The 14,736-nt window shown below is 42.9% G+C and overlaps 1 protein-coding gene across 1 annotated transcript in view; it reads left to right on the top strand.

The window, feature by feature from the left end:
- NOL11 (nucleolar protein 11) overlaps positions 1 to 14,736 on the top strand; it is a 1,613,635-nt gene that overhangs the window by 1,514,007 nt on the left and 84,892 nt on the right. Inside the window, exon 15 of the mRNA XM_044086719.1 lies at positions 215 to 322. Coding sequence (XP_043942654.1) covers positions 215 to 322 — 108 coding nt within the window. The remainder of the gene's footprint in view (positions 1 to 214; positions 323 to 14,736) is intronic.

The following is a 14,736-nucleotide window of genomic DNA, read 5'->3' as shown; positions in this document are numbered from 1 at the left end:
AGCACAACTACTTTATAAGAATAGAGCATCTAAATGGACGAACTTCTAATTTGAAGCAGAATCTATAGCATAAGCAAGCCAACAATTTCTCCTTCTGTGGATTTGACTAGATTATCTGTCTCTTGACAATTTCATTAATGGCTTGCAATCTTAAGGTTTATCTGGATTAATTATTGTTTTGATGGTTTGACGCCTTTTGGTTTTTAATTTGCAGATACTCGATTGGATATCCCTTTTACTAGATGCTCACTTTATGGTCCTGGTTATGTTACCTGAAGTGAAATGGTTACTTGCCACTCTTTACAAGTCTGTTGGTTTCCAGGTATGTTGAGTTATGCTTACTTATTGTTTTTCAGTAGTCTTTGTACTTTGTCAGATGGCGAAGTACCACTGTACTTAGATGGGTGTAGTTGTGTTTACTTGGCTGTAACATTTTGTGACATAGCCTGGCTGCATGGCATAGAGAGATGGAGGCCTAACTGCAGCTCAGTTTTGATCAATGGCCCTGGTACTGAAGGAGTGGGGGGGGGGGGTAGAAGTGACCCACTCACTTCTGCCAAGCAGAGGAGGGTTGAGTTCTCATGGAGCACACAGGAGGTATGATTTGTCTGGTGAAGACTAGAGGACCCCCCCCCCCCCGTCCAATGCTTCAGACATGGAACTGTGGTCTACTTGCTGGAAAAGCCTCTTGCAGAAATGAGGGATGACCATCACAGACAGCCCATTGCTTGCCCCCTTCCTCTTGGAGTATCTGTGGGGATGTAGGGTCATATGAGAAAAAAAAAACTTTGCACCACCCTCAGTGGGCACTTTTAATGATAACCCCCTTTTGACGACACTTATCCTCTGTTTATGACTCTGTGTAGTGGGACATTTGTCTGTAGAAAAGGCAATTGATATGCAGGCATGGGAATAAAAATCACAAAAGAAACTGACAGTCTGAATATGAATGAACAAAATAATTGTTATGGGGACCCTGTCATTTGGTGCTTTGAATTGTGCATGCAGGATCTAGCCATTTGACAGCATTCTGACAGTTGATTTCCAAGTGGTACATAATAGGAGATTCTACCACCAGAAGTGCTCCCATCAGCCTGCCAATGCATTGGGAGTTAGGTCTGCCATAGATATGGGGAGGGTTGTATCCCCTTATAAGTTGTGCGAGTTGCTTACATAGCGAAGGGTACCAGAGAATATCAGTTTGAATGTAGTAGTTGTCTCATGTTTACTGACAACCACCTAGTACTATACAATGTTACTGGAAGCAAAGATGTCACGCACAGCCATTACAGATAACAAGCAGGCTGTCAGGGCCACAAAACACACACTAAACCAATCACACACAGCCCAGACCAAACGCATACATTTGCATATATTGAGGCTCTTAAAAGTAACCTACCTCAACCACAAAGGGCAGTTAAATGTAACTGAAGAAATAAGTACCTTTAGCAACCTCACAAATATCATGCTAGTAGCATCCACCATGAAACATACCTCTGAGTTGAATTGATTCACTTCAAAAGGCCATAAGGCAGACATCACACAGTCAGATAACCTAGTCCTAGGTTACTGCATAATGAGATGCACCAGTTCACCACTCAACAGTGTGCATAAGCTCTCCAATGATACGTTACATGGCCTTGCAGACCAGGCTCTTCAAGCTAATGGGGTGGTAGTTCCCGGGGTCCGTGGTGGTACCACCTTTGTGGAGTGGGATAACCGCCGCTGTGTGCCATTCAGGAGGCACAAAGCCTGAAGTGAGGCTATGATTGAACATGGTACTTAGGTGGGGTGCCAGTTCGTTCTGTAGTTTGTGCAGGACGCAGCCTGGGATGTCTGGTCCCATGGTGCTGTGTTCTTAGCTGTGGAGAGTGCAGTCTTTACTTGTGCATCCTTGATTGCAGAGGCTTTGCACTCTTCCGGTATAGAGATGGGCCCTTTGGGGGGGGTGGGGGTGGGGGTAAAGTTTGCACTGAATCTGTCACCCAGGATGTTGGCAATATCAGTTTGTTATGTATATCTAGTGCCATTGAGCTGCAGCTCAGAGCAGATCTGAGTGTTGCCATTGAGATTCTTGACATACCTGTAGAATGCTTTGTGGCTGTCTTTAGAATCAGTGGCGATTTTATTTTCTTAAGGAGGATTTTATGAGGGATCTCAGCTTGTTGCTGAGGCTGAGCAGGGAGTTCCTGCAATCATGGGATTTTACTCTCTTGTAACAGCTTCTTCCTTCTGTTGTAGAGTTAGTTTATGGCAGGGGACCACCAGATTGGCTTCCTTTTTTTGGAGGATAGCGTCTTGGTTCTGTTGGGGATGGCGCAATCCATGCACTCGTATGTGCTTATACAGTGCATTTGTATAGGTTTCAGCAGTCGTACCGATATTTCCCATCTGTATGGGTTGCGTGAAGTTTGCCACTTCTGTCTTGAGAAACATGAGGTTGGCTTTGGAGAAGTTTTTTCTACAGTGGTTTCCTCAATGAGTGGGGATATGGATGTCCAGGGTGATTAGCTTGTGGTCGGATCTGACCAGCGAGGAGTTGACCACTGGCGTGGAGCATCTGTTACCCATATTGGTAATGACCAGGTCCAGGATATTGCTGCCCATGGTGGTGGTATGGACAAGCTGATCCAGGACGTTGGAATTTACGAATTCCAGAAAATGTTGAGCAAATGAGTTGGTGCATGAGTAGTTTTCCCAGTTGATGGTGGGGTAGTTGAAATCTCCTGTTAGGTTATTGGGCTGTACCTTAATATTGTCCAGTATATCAAGAAACTTGGAGTGGGCATCCTTGGGGCACAGTGGGGGATTTGTAACAAGTTACAACCTGGATTGCAGTCTTGCCCAGTGTTAGTTGCACTTGGATAATTTTGGATGCATTATGTTGTGCAACTAGCCTGGAGGTGTGGATATCCTTAACCAATATGGACACGCCTCCTCTTTTAATGTTTTGGTCCAAGTTAGGTGGTCGAAAGGTGTGGTATGAATTGTAGCCTGGTAATGCAGGGGTGCTGTCTGGAGCCTTGAACTAGGTCTCAGTCACTGCACACATGTTGATGCACTCCCATCTTAAGGAGTGCCTCGAGTGAGTGCATTTTGAGGTTTAGACTTTTAGCATTGAGTAGTATTACTCTCAGATGATTTTGTTTGCTTGTACATGCTATGGTGGTGGGTTTGTCATTTGAACCTTGTATTTCTATGTCTGGGATTTTGTTGTTGTGACATTGCCTAAAAAAGGCACTACAGGGGAGGCAAGAGCCTTAGCCTGTAACCAAAATCCCAGAGGTGACAGATGGAAGACCATCAAAAGCAGCATGGTCTATCTACCATGTCTTCCCAGGCTTGAGAGGTACTGGATCCCCTTAGAATGACACCAGAAACTAAGCCAGTTGTCTTTCATTTTTTGTGGTATCTTCTTAGGTGAAGGTACTATGCTGCTCAAGGCTAGGGACATACCTGCCTGAAATACACACTCAGAGCTCAGTCTCGTTTCTCTTCGTATAGTCTAGTGAGTTGCATCTCAAGTCATTCACACCAGTATGAACTATGACAGAGTAATAACGGTACTTGTTGTGGAGAGACTTGAGTCAGTGTGATTTGCCGGATCCTGGTACCAGACAGACAGCCGACCTTAACCTGCTCCTTGTCCAACCTGGTGAGTGGGACATCTGTGTCTCACTATGGAGTCGCCTATGACCAAAAAATTTGGTTTAGATGTACTTTGCCTTAGGGGCTCATTTGCTGATACACTTGTGCTTGTGGTTTTACACGTATTGAGTGTTGTAGGTACTGTCAGGTGTAGTATGTTTGTGTTTCGGAGGCCTCTGGTGTTTAGGTAAATTTCTGGTGAGTACCTCAGCATGTGATATGTGTTGAGAACGTGATTTGTGCAGAAGGTGTATGTATGTTGGCTAACAACCTGTTCAGTGGGTCACTGTTCTGTGAACGAGAGAGCAAGGATTCCAAATTCTTAGTGTATATGCAATTCTCTCAGACCGAGCTTGAGTGGTTTAGGAGTAGTGGGTTGTCTGTGTACATGAGGCAGTTGCTACGCTGTCTCAGGATACCCATGTCAATCAGGCTGGCAGGAGAAATGGAGGAAAACTGACTAGGATGTAGTTCAATTGAGGGCGTAATGCTGGGTCTGTACTAATGGGGCTGTCAAGGAGTACAGCAGTATTAGGGATTAGGAGACTTTGGTTAAAGTGGCAAATGCTGTAGAATGAAACTCCAGCTGAGGCACTCGCCGAGCAGCTAAGCTCAATTTAAGGGACTCCTCAGTTGGAGCATGAGCAGTTTCTAGGGGAAAATAACTACTTTAGCTTTTGCATCCATAACCACCAATGCTTACCTCCACTATGTGGTGCTACGCGAAGGTGAGCTATGCACAAACAGATGACTCAGATTGCACAGATGAAGATGGTAGAGCAATGGCTGGTCGCCAAATTCTGTGAAGCTGTGTTAAAACAGGTGCAAACATGGGGCTTAAATAGCAACTGTGAGAACCCTTTTTTAAAACAAGATCAGATGTTAATTTTCATTTTATCCTTGACATATGCGTTCGGTTCTGAACCAACTCAGCCATTACTACAGCTCGAGAAAGCCAGAAACTTTCAGGCTTAACCCTTACCCACAATGCTTCCCTCCTATTTACCTTGTATCTCTTTTGCTGCTCTTCATGACAGACGCATTCTCCATTGCTCTCGAACTAAGTGTTGCTTTTTTGATATGTTTCAAAATTTGAGTTTTCTACTTTGCTTCCTTACTACTTTATCTCCTTATTAGTCATTAACCCACCAACTTCTTCCTAACCTTTTTTAGAACTATCCTCCCCTTCTCTTTCTGTATACCTCGTATTTGAACTATCATTGTTGATAGTTTTCTTTCTTCCATACACCTCATTTTATTCTCACCTATCATTGTTGATCATTTTCTTCTTGTCACTTTCGCCTGTTTAAAAACAAAAAAAAATATTTAGTCAGTGAGTGTTACTGTTTGAGGCCTTTCTAGCTGTGTGTGTGTGGTTTGTATGGCTGACCTGTTTCACCAGTTATTTACAAAATTTGAAATTTTCATTGTGGCTAATAAACCTAAAGTTCCTGAATTCAAAAGGTGCCAGAAATGCTGGCACAAAATTCCTATGTCAAATGCTCATTTGCTGTGTGTTTATTGCCTAGGCTGTATTCACCTTTAAGTTAACTGCTCTGTGTCAGTTTCAGTCAGTAGAAAAACGTAACAAACTTATCTTGAGTATGCTTCCATCAGCCTTCAGTGAGGGCCTTATCTTGGGCTGACAAATCCAAGAGCAAGACCGATGCGTCGTCTCAGTCTTCCTCATCTTTATCTTCTAAAGCTTTGGAGAAATCAAAAAAGAGAAGCCTATCAGTGCCTTCCACTCTGTCAGCACTGTCCTCGAAAAGGGCTAAGTCTTCAATTCCTTTAGAACCCTTGGAATCAACAGACTCCTCTAGTACAATTTTGGTCCCAAAGGGAACTATGGAGCAGACAGTCTCTAGTACCTAGTATTTCAGTGCAGGAGCATCTACAGTTTTTGACACCAAAACTTTCGGCACAGACATCTTTCATTATCAACTATTATGGATCTGAGTAAGCAAACTGACGAGTCATCTGTTATGGATCTTCCGCGAATTTCATATTCACCCTCTATCGACCCCTTTCTTACCTCTTCTACCAAGAGCTTAACTGAAGATGATGTGGAGAGGCTGGTGAATAAGATACTCTGGCCAAGGGGATTGTCAGGTACCTCTTCAGCCCCAGCCCCCTCGGGTATGGGAGCCAGTCCTTCCCTAACCCCTCTGGTTTTTCCTCCTCTTGCTCGGAGGTCTCTGGTCCTTTTGGATTCAGATGTCTCACGGAGCTGTCCTGCCAATTCTGAGGGTTGTGAGTAGAGTGCTATTTTTTTGGTGCAGTCTCTGTCTTTGGGGCATCGGAACAGATCAGCTCTTCTCTGGCTTCAGCCTCGGGAGTTGTCTCTTTAGAACAGGGAGTAACCATGGCTCTTGAGGCAGTCTTTCTCTGTTCCAAGATCCCTTTCCTCTTCATGGGTTCCAGCTTTCGAGGCCATAGAGAGAGCCCTGACTGCTGCAGTCGGTCAGTCAGTCCCTTCCACGTCGTAGCCTTTGTCCCTTTCTTCCTTATGCCTAGATGTTCAACCTGCACTCCCTCTGGTTCAGCGAGTGCCAAGACCGCAGGAGTCCAAGGTAACAGTTCTGTCCTCTGATCCCTCCCCAGAGGAATCTGTCACCGAAGATACAGATTTCGATGGAGGAGAGGAACCCCCAAGGTTACCCCTTTGTGATGGCTCCTTTTGGAGACATCTTGGAAATATTGAAACAGAAGGTGACTGGAATTCCCAAAATCCCTCTTCTGAGGAGTCTGTGTACCTGCAACCTTTGTGACTCGACCGTCTACCTCTTGGGTGACTCCACCCGCTGACAAGCTCATTCAGTTGATCTCTCAGCAGGTGTGGTAGGCCCCTGATTCTATCAAACCTATCCCTAGGAGAGCTGACAAAAGTCTGTCCGGCCAGAAGACAGTTCTGGGCTAAAGGGTTAGCTGTTGATGCCATGGGCATGGCAGCAGCCACAAAGAAGGAACTGGCCAAAGAGAGTTCCTCTATCCATCCACCCAACAGAGAGTCCCGGGTGCCAAATAGATTTGGAAAGTTGTTCTCTGCATAATCAACCTTTGCCTTACGGTCTTTGAATTTCTTGGCACGTTTTACCAGACTTCAGAGGGATCTGGTCAAGGAGTTGTCAGACACCCTTGCAGGAACCATTTCGGAGGATGTATAAGAAAAGGTGGCTTCCTAGTTGGCTACCCTGAAGTCTGTCAAATTTGTCCATGAGGCTCATCGCTCATGCAGCCAAAGGGACCACCAGAGCAGGTGTTGCCATTAAGAGACATCCCTCAAAGTGCTTATGCGACTTTGTAGAGCCGTTTAAGTCTTCATTCATCATTGCACTCTGATCATCTGTGTTTGGTCCAAGAGTTAGAGATACTTTATCCAGGTGTGAGAAAGATGGAAAGACCCTTTCTGCTGTAGGCATAAGCTTTTCCACTCCTCGGCGACCATTCTCTAGAAATCTAAGAAGCAGTGGAAAAATGTGGTTCAGGAAATCCCAAGGGCCTTTTCAGGACACATGTGGAGGCAGTTCCCTAAGAGGCAGAGGGGGGAGCTTTAGTGGAAGATGCCACTCGCACGGCAGAGGTGGCCCGCAAAATCAATATTTCAGGGATTCTTTCTCTGGTAAATCCTACCAGCTCTTCTGAAAGGGAGGCCTGGTTGTCTTACTCTTGAGGCAGTCAGGGGACCCTTCTCCCTGCACTGAAAGGCCTGACTACAAATATTGGATGCTTGGGTGCAGAGGATTATATCCAGAGGATATGTAATCCCTTTTTCCTGTCCTCCTGCCGTATGCAAGAAAATACCCAACATTCCACCCAGAGGAAATGAGCAGTTCTAGAAATCAAAAAAATGTTATAAGTGTCGTACAAGAAGTCCCACCAGACCAGAGTCCGGAATTTACTCGAGATACTTTTTGAACCATCAGCTGACATCCTGGAAAACTGTATTTCTAGTGGCAATAACTTCTGCCAGAAGAATTTAAAAAATACAAGTCTTAAACTTCCTTACCTGATTTTCCACAAAGGTAGTTTCCCTAAGTACTAAACCTTCCGTTCTGCCTAAGGTAGCATCAGAGACCCAACATTAATCAGATTTACCAGTATTTTTTCCCAACTTTGCAAACAAAGGTGAATATTGCCTACATTTATTAGATGTTCACAAATACATTCTGTAAGTGGATTTAAGAACATCCGACCAGCTGTTTGTGTCACTTTCATGTACGAGACTTGTCAACCAGTGAGCAATGTGACATTAGCCAAATGGCTCAAAGAATGTATTTCATTTAAAAGAAGAAAAAAATAAATTGCTGTACCTGTAAAGGCTCATTCTACAAGAGCCATAGCTACTTCCAACAGTTTTTCAATCTAGAGCTTCTTTGGATGATTGTGCAGCAGCAACCTGGGCTTCTCTTCATACCTTCATTACTCATTATAAACTGGACCTGGTCTCCAGAGGAAGAGCGTCATTTGGTTCAGTGGTGCTCAGGAATATCCTTCCTTGAGTCCTCCCAAAATCCAAGGTAGCTGGGTACTATGTCCCATATGTTGAGGATAAAATAGACAACATCAGGTAAAGAAGTTGTGTACTCACCATAATGTTCCATCTGTGTTGTCCATTTTCATTTATCCTTGACTCCCTTCTCTCCTTCCTCCTACCCTTGAAGTTTTTGGTGGAATGAATGTTGGACGTGTATCACTTATTGTTATATGGTTCCAGGTATGGGGTCTCTGAAGGCTTTTGTGTTTTTTTATTCTGTCTTTCAGCAAACCCGATCTGAGGTAAATAGGAGAGGAGCATTGTGGATAAGGGTTAAGCTCAAGAATTTTTGGCTTTAAACAAGCTGTAGTAACGGCAGAGTCCATTCTGAGGTTTGGAACCAACCCATATGTCGAGGATAAATGAAAATGGGCAACACAGATGGATCATTATGGTGAATACATAACTTCTTTTTAAGCAATTTTCAAGCAAGATGTCCAATGGATATGCTCAATACTGAGCCTTATTCCAACAATCTCCAACTCAGATGGGTCCTTTGCTTCACCCTAATGCCACAAGGGTGCTCGGGGCCCTCTCAATGTATGATGTTTGGGTTTGATGGACAGATAATGCCAAATAGTCTAGATTCAGCAAATCAAATCTAGCCTATGCTGTAAAATACACAAGTACTAGAAAATACAAAGTGCAGGAAAAAACTTCTCAAACAGCAAACAATTACAACGGCTAAAAATATTTCAAAGTAGGCAACAATTCTCTGTTTCTCAAAACTAAGAGCCTGAACAAAAAACTACACTCCATACAGGCACTCCTTACCCTGGAAAACATTTGATATATGCATCTTCATGAGGACTGAATTCAAGGCCAATGAAAGCATTCCCATCAATTGAGGGTTTCGGTGCCTACCACACCTTTATGTCCACTGCTTTAGGTGGAACTACTTAAAGTAACAGCATCTCCATATTCTTAAACTTTTCACCTCCGTACCTGATAGACAAGATGAATGTCCTGTAACTGTTCCACAACCAACTTACTATTGACAAAAAACCCCTTACCATATAACTAACTATAGGACTTTGCCCCCACCCATACCTTCTACTTAACTAGTGTGGAGCCCTAAGCATTAAGCCAGGCAACAATATGCTAGGAGATTTCAAGTATCCCTCCATTAACTGGGAGAACTTGCATATTTTCAAAACATGTATGTCCAGAAAATTCATCACTTCCAACTAACTGTCTGGACCAGTTAGTCCACACCCTTTATTCCATAACTATAGTTGCTCATCAGAACTTCACAGCATCGACTTTGAAGTCCAGGAATTATTCAGGTTCTAGAGATTCACAAAAAAATCAGTAATGTACTATTGAATAAAAATGTTTTCAGAGACTTTGTAGCATTAAATACTCAAAAACTGTAAAATGTTTTGGGAGGTGTTTTGCAGTAATATTCACATTGGTATTGTGCCCGTTGCCCCTTCTGCCTTTTTTCATTGAGTTCTGTATGCAGGACTGTTATTTCTGTCTAGTAGTGCTGGGCCTTTAAGCATTATTTAGTATACATCTGGTGTAAAAGCAGTATAATACATGCCAGTTATTTACAAATATTAGTAAGAAACTCTCAAGTAGGACTACTTGGAAGTTTGTTCATGGAAAAGGATATTTTAGATGTGCTGCATTTTTAAACAAGTTTTTTTGTGGAGAATAAATTTATTTATTTATTTACATTTGTTTACTGGAAGAGTCAGACTGGATACAGGTCCATTTTCAGCGGAGGCCCGGGGAGAAAAGCTCCACAGTACAATAGAATGCAGTATATGAGAGAACAAAATATAGAACATACAATTGATTTTAATACATAATAGGTTAGAAGTTAAGTTTTAGTTAGTACAGTAGACAGTCATTGAGGTACATAGTCAAAAATTAAAAAAAATAGTTTTGTAGGGTAAATCTGTTTATACTTATCTGAACACGTGACACCGTTAGATTTAACCTGGAGTGTAACATGAGCATAGCCAGTTAAAGTAGTGGGTTTTAAGGAGTTTTTTGAAATGATTGAAGGAGGTGCTAGAAGTTATATGGATTGGTAGTGTGTTCCAGGTTTTGGCAGTGGTGCTGGCAAAGAGTGATTTACCAGCATTGTTTTTATGTTGGATGACAGGTTCTGGTGGTTAGATCGTAGGGCTCTAGTGGGAATGTGGGGCTGTATTAAATGCTGATGTGCTGGGGTTAACTCTGGGAGGTAGGAAAGTTTGTGAGCTATAGAGAGTTGATTGAGCATGAGTATATGAGGCAACTCAAGCCAGTTATGCTGTTTTAGGGATACAGTGGTGGGACCTGTAAGAAGCATCAGATGCAAACTTGGCAATCTTATTATCGCAAGATTCCATTTTATTCAGTTTGGTTTGGCGTAGATTAATCAAGATGGGAGAGGCATAGAGGAGGGTTGATTGGAGATGAGTCCTAGCGATGGTGACTTTAGTATGTTTAGTCATAAACTGTTTGTTCCTGTAGAGGAGGCCTAGCTTTTTATTAACTTTCATGATGGTTTGTGCTATGTGGATGTCAAATTTCAGGTCGTCTATCTCTATGCCTAGCAGTTCGGCGTGTGTGGTTGGATTAATTTGAATGTTTTCTTTGGAGATGAAGTTGTTGTTGCTCAGGGGAGGATATCTACCTGGGCCAAAGAGAATTAGTTTGTTTTTTGGGGGGGGGGTTAAGAAGAAGTTTGATGTTAGTGATCCAGGTTTCGGTTAGGGTGAAGGTGTTTTGGGTTAGGGTTGGTAGTTCACTTAGGGTGGGGGCGGCACATATAAGGGTTGTGTCGTCAACATATTGTACTACTGAGGCAGTTGACAAGGATGAAGATAACTGGTTAGTAAATAGGGAAAACAACAGAGGGCCGAGAATAGACCCTTGAGGAACTCCTATAGTTACTGGTAGCAGGGGGGACAATTGGTCTTGCCATAGGACAGCTTGCTGTCGATCTGACAAATAGCTGTAAAACCATGTTACAGAGGAGGGTCTTGTGTTTAGGGTAGAGTTGCAAGAAGCAAGCTATGGTTAACCATGTCAGAGGCTTTTGATAAGTCTAAGAATATGGAAGAAGTAAATAGAACCTTATTTCTGTGGTGGTTAACTATGTTGATAAATGATAATGCTGTTGTGGTGCTGTGGGAAGGTGTAAAGCCATGCTGGGATATGGAGAGTAGGTCGTTATTCTGGAGGTATTGCATAAGTTGAGTATGAACTATTCTTTCTAATATTTTTGATTAATGGTGGTAAGATAGCTATAGGGCGATAGGTGGTAAGTTCTAAGGAGTTGCCTCTTTTGTGCAGTGGGATGATTTGGGAGGTTTTCCAAGAGGCTGGTACGTTGCATTCTGACAGAGATCTATTAATGAGAATGGAGACTGGATAGTCTATAGCTTCAGCTGATGTTTAAAGGAAGTCTGCTGGTAACTTAGCTGCTAGAGTGGTTGGTTTAAGATGTTCTTCGTGTTTCACTGTTGCAGTCATTACATTTGGGAAATCTGCTGGCAGGTTGCCCTCAGTAGGCCTGAATTCCAAAGTCTTGGGCTGTGCGTCTGTTGCTGTCTTCTCTTCCATGACGTCAGGTCGTCGGGGGTATAAAACATGCAGTTGACACCATTTTCTTTAGTCTAACTTGCCGCGCGGTGCCCGAAGCAGAAGCATTTTGCAAGTGCCGGTCAGCTGACTACTGAAATATTCACGTTTGAGTTTCAGAACCGAAGTCTTCAATAAAGCTAAGTACCCCGTTGGGGAAACTTTTTTTCTTGCTTTTTACCGATGTCAGAAAAAGTTAATAATTGTATTACTTGTGGGAAGCAAATAGCTCATAAGGATTTCCATTTATACTGTATTCCTTGCCTAGGCCCTGACCACAACGTGCCTGGCTGTCGGTTTTATGCTAGATTTAACCAACGCACTATTAAGCGTCGGTATATTTTTGCATCCAAGTATTTTGGCAACAGATTTAACTGCCCAGAGATGTCATCTGATAGCAATCCGACTACTGGAGTACATAAAAAACGCAAAGAAAAGGACAGAGAAAGGTAGTCGAGATCCAAAACCGACTAAGCTTCTCCTAAGTCAGTCGCCGGTACTCAGTGAGGCGCTTTCCAGCCCCTGATGCTCGCTACCTTCCAGTCGCAGACCTCTGCTGACATCCATGTGGAGTCAGGCATGCCGCAAGATACTCAACATATTGGAGGACCGATGGATGTATCTCCCTCAGATGGGTCCAGAGCTGCTGAGCGGGCACCTGGCTTCTGAGGGTGTATTCAGACCTCAACATTTTTACATCAAACCGACGAAAGTTGCAAAACCAAAGGCAAAGACACCTTCTAAAACTAAAAAACCAATGCCTGAGCCACATGTACAGGCCTCTATGCCTAAAAAACAGATGATCAAAACGGCTGAAGACCTTATTACATTGATCAGGGGTACCCATCCCCTCCAGATAAGAGGCCTAGGCAAGACACTGGCTATGAATCTTCAGATCAGGTTTCTATTTCTTCTGATTTCTCTTCTGATCAGGAATTATCTTTACCTCCCTATGATGATTCTGATGCTGAGGAGTCTATTCCATCTGCATCTCCTCCTGAGGGATTATTCATTTGGAGAAACCTTGCATACTTTGAGGGAGCATTTTCACTGGGAGAGTCAAGACTTCTCCGAATCAAAAGAGAGGCACAGGGATTTCCTCCTTCTCCTAATCCAAAAACATCCACGAAAAAAAGCAAAAGGAAGGAAAAAAATCAGCTTTCAGGATGTATAAAATTCATTTAATAATCCATACGTTCTGGTACCTCGGCAGTTCGCCTTCAGTGGAACAATTTCAAATACATTACATCCCTCATATATAGTGACATGATCTAATTAATCACAATCAATTAACCTTCAAATACATTTTCTTAAAGCTCAAACAAAATGTCAATGAAATAAATACTTCAAAGTTTTAAACTAATGAATTAATAAACTGTGCTGAAAAACACATTGCTTATACATATGCTATAAATGTAATATTATACTCTATACTACTAATACATATGCTATAAATGTAATATTATACTCTATACTACTAATATATCAATTTTCCGCCTACTCCCTCAGCACAAGCCTTTAGCCGTTCCCCCTGTGTTAGACATTGTGGATGATGTTTTTTCAGAGTCAAGCCTGACCACTGACTCTCTACCTCCGGCTCCCAGTAAGTCTGACAGGTATTACAGGGTCCCTGACGCTCATAAATTTGTATTTAGAAACCCTGCTGCTGATCCTGAAACTATTTCACAGGGTCCTAAGGGAGTTAAGGCCTCAGCAAAAAACCCTACCCCCTCCGACAGAGATTCCAGGATGCTGGACAGATGGGTTAAAAAGGTTTATACATCCTCAACCTTGGCAATCAGGGCCTTAAACTGTCAGTTTCATATGCTTAAGTACCAACAACATGTTATGGGATTCATGAAACAGAAAATTATGTTGATTTCAGAATGTGCAGAAAATAAGGAATTGCAGGAATTATTGCATACAGCTGAACAAGTTGGAAATCCTAGTTTGCAATGTGGTTTTGATTGTTTAGAGGCCTCCCGCAGGGCCACAGTTACTGTATCTGTGATTAGGAGGCATGCCTGGTTAAAGGAACAAAATTTGCCTGATCATGTTAAAGCTAAATTACTAGATGCACCTTTACAGCATGATTCTCTGTTTGGTATTAAGGCAGAAGAGGTTTTAAAGAAAATGGAAGACAAAGCTAAGTCTATGCAAACTGTTAAAGATTTTTTTTACAAGTGCAGCCACCTGGATTCAGTAGATACTGGCCTACAAAAAATTGGTCCTTTCCAGTGTCAGAACTCAAAGGGGCAAATCCGGACGTCCTAAGGGGTTCCAGGTACCAGGCTCAAGACTTATACAGGTCAAAGCAATGGGGAGCATCCACCTCCAAATCTGGAGGAGATAAAGCGCAAACCTACAGAAAGCAATCCCAATGACTTCCCTCTGCCTACACCAAGCACTTATCTTTTGGCAGCACCCATAGGGGTAAAATTAGCACTTTTTGCTCAAAATTGGCAGTTAATAACCCAGGACAAGTGGGTACTGAACATCGTATCACAGGGATACAGATTACATTTCCACACACTGCCAATGACAAATGGTTGGCCAGACCTGCCAAAAACCCAATGGGCAGAGGCACAGAAACAGTTTACATCCCTCATGGATATGGGGGCAATTCAGACAGTACCAGAACAGGAAAAAGGACAAGGTTTTTACTCAAGACTGTTCTTGGTACCCAGAAAAGGACAAGGCCTTGCTGCTAGTACTGGATTTATCGATTTTGAACACATACCTGGACATTCCAAAAATCAAAATGCTCAATTTGCAGCAGCTTCTGCCCATGCTGGGCAAGAATGCTTGGCTGGTGACTTTAGACTTAAAGGAGGCATACCTGCATGTCCCAATAAGACAATCGTTCAGAAGATACCCCAGATTCAAGGCTGGCTTAATGCATTACCAATTCTCTGCACTGCCCTTTGGCTTATCTACTGCGCCCATGGTCTTTACAAAGTGCCTGGCAC

The sequence above is a fragment of the Protopterus annectens genome, chromosome 10.part0 (assembly GCF_019279795.1).
Source record: "Protopterus annectens isolate FY-2018-M chromosome 10.part0, PAN1.0, whole genome shotgun sequence".
NCBI lineage: Eukaryota > Metazoa > Chordata > Ceratodontiformes > Protopteridae > Protopterus > Protopterus annectens.
This window is presented reverse-complemented; position numbering and strand designations above follow the sequence as displayed.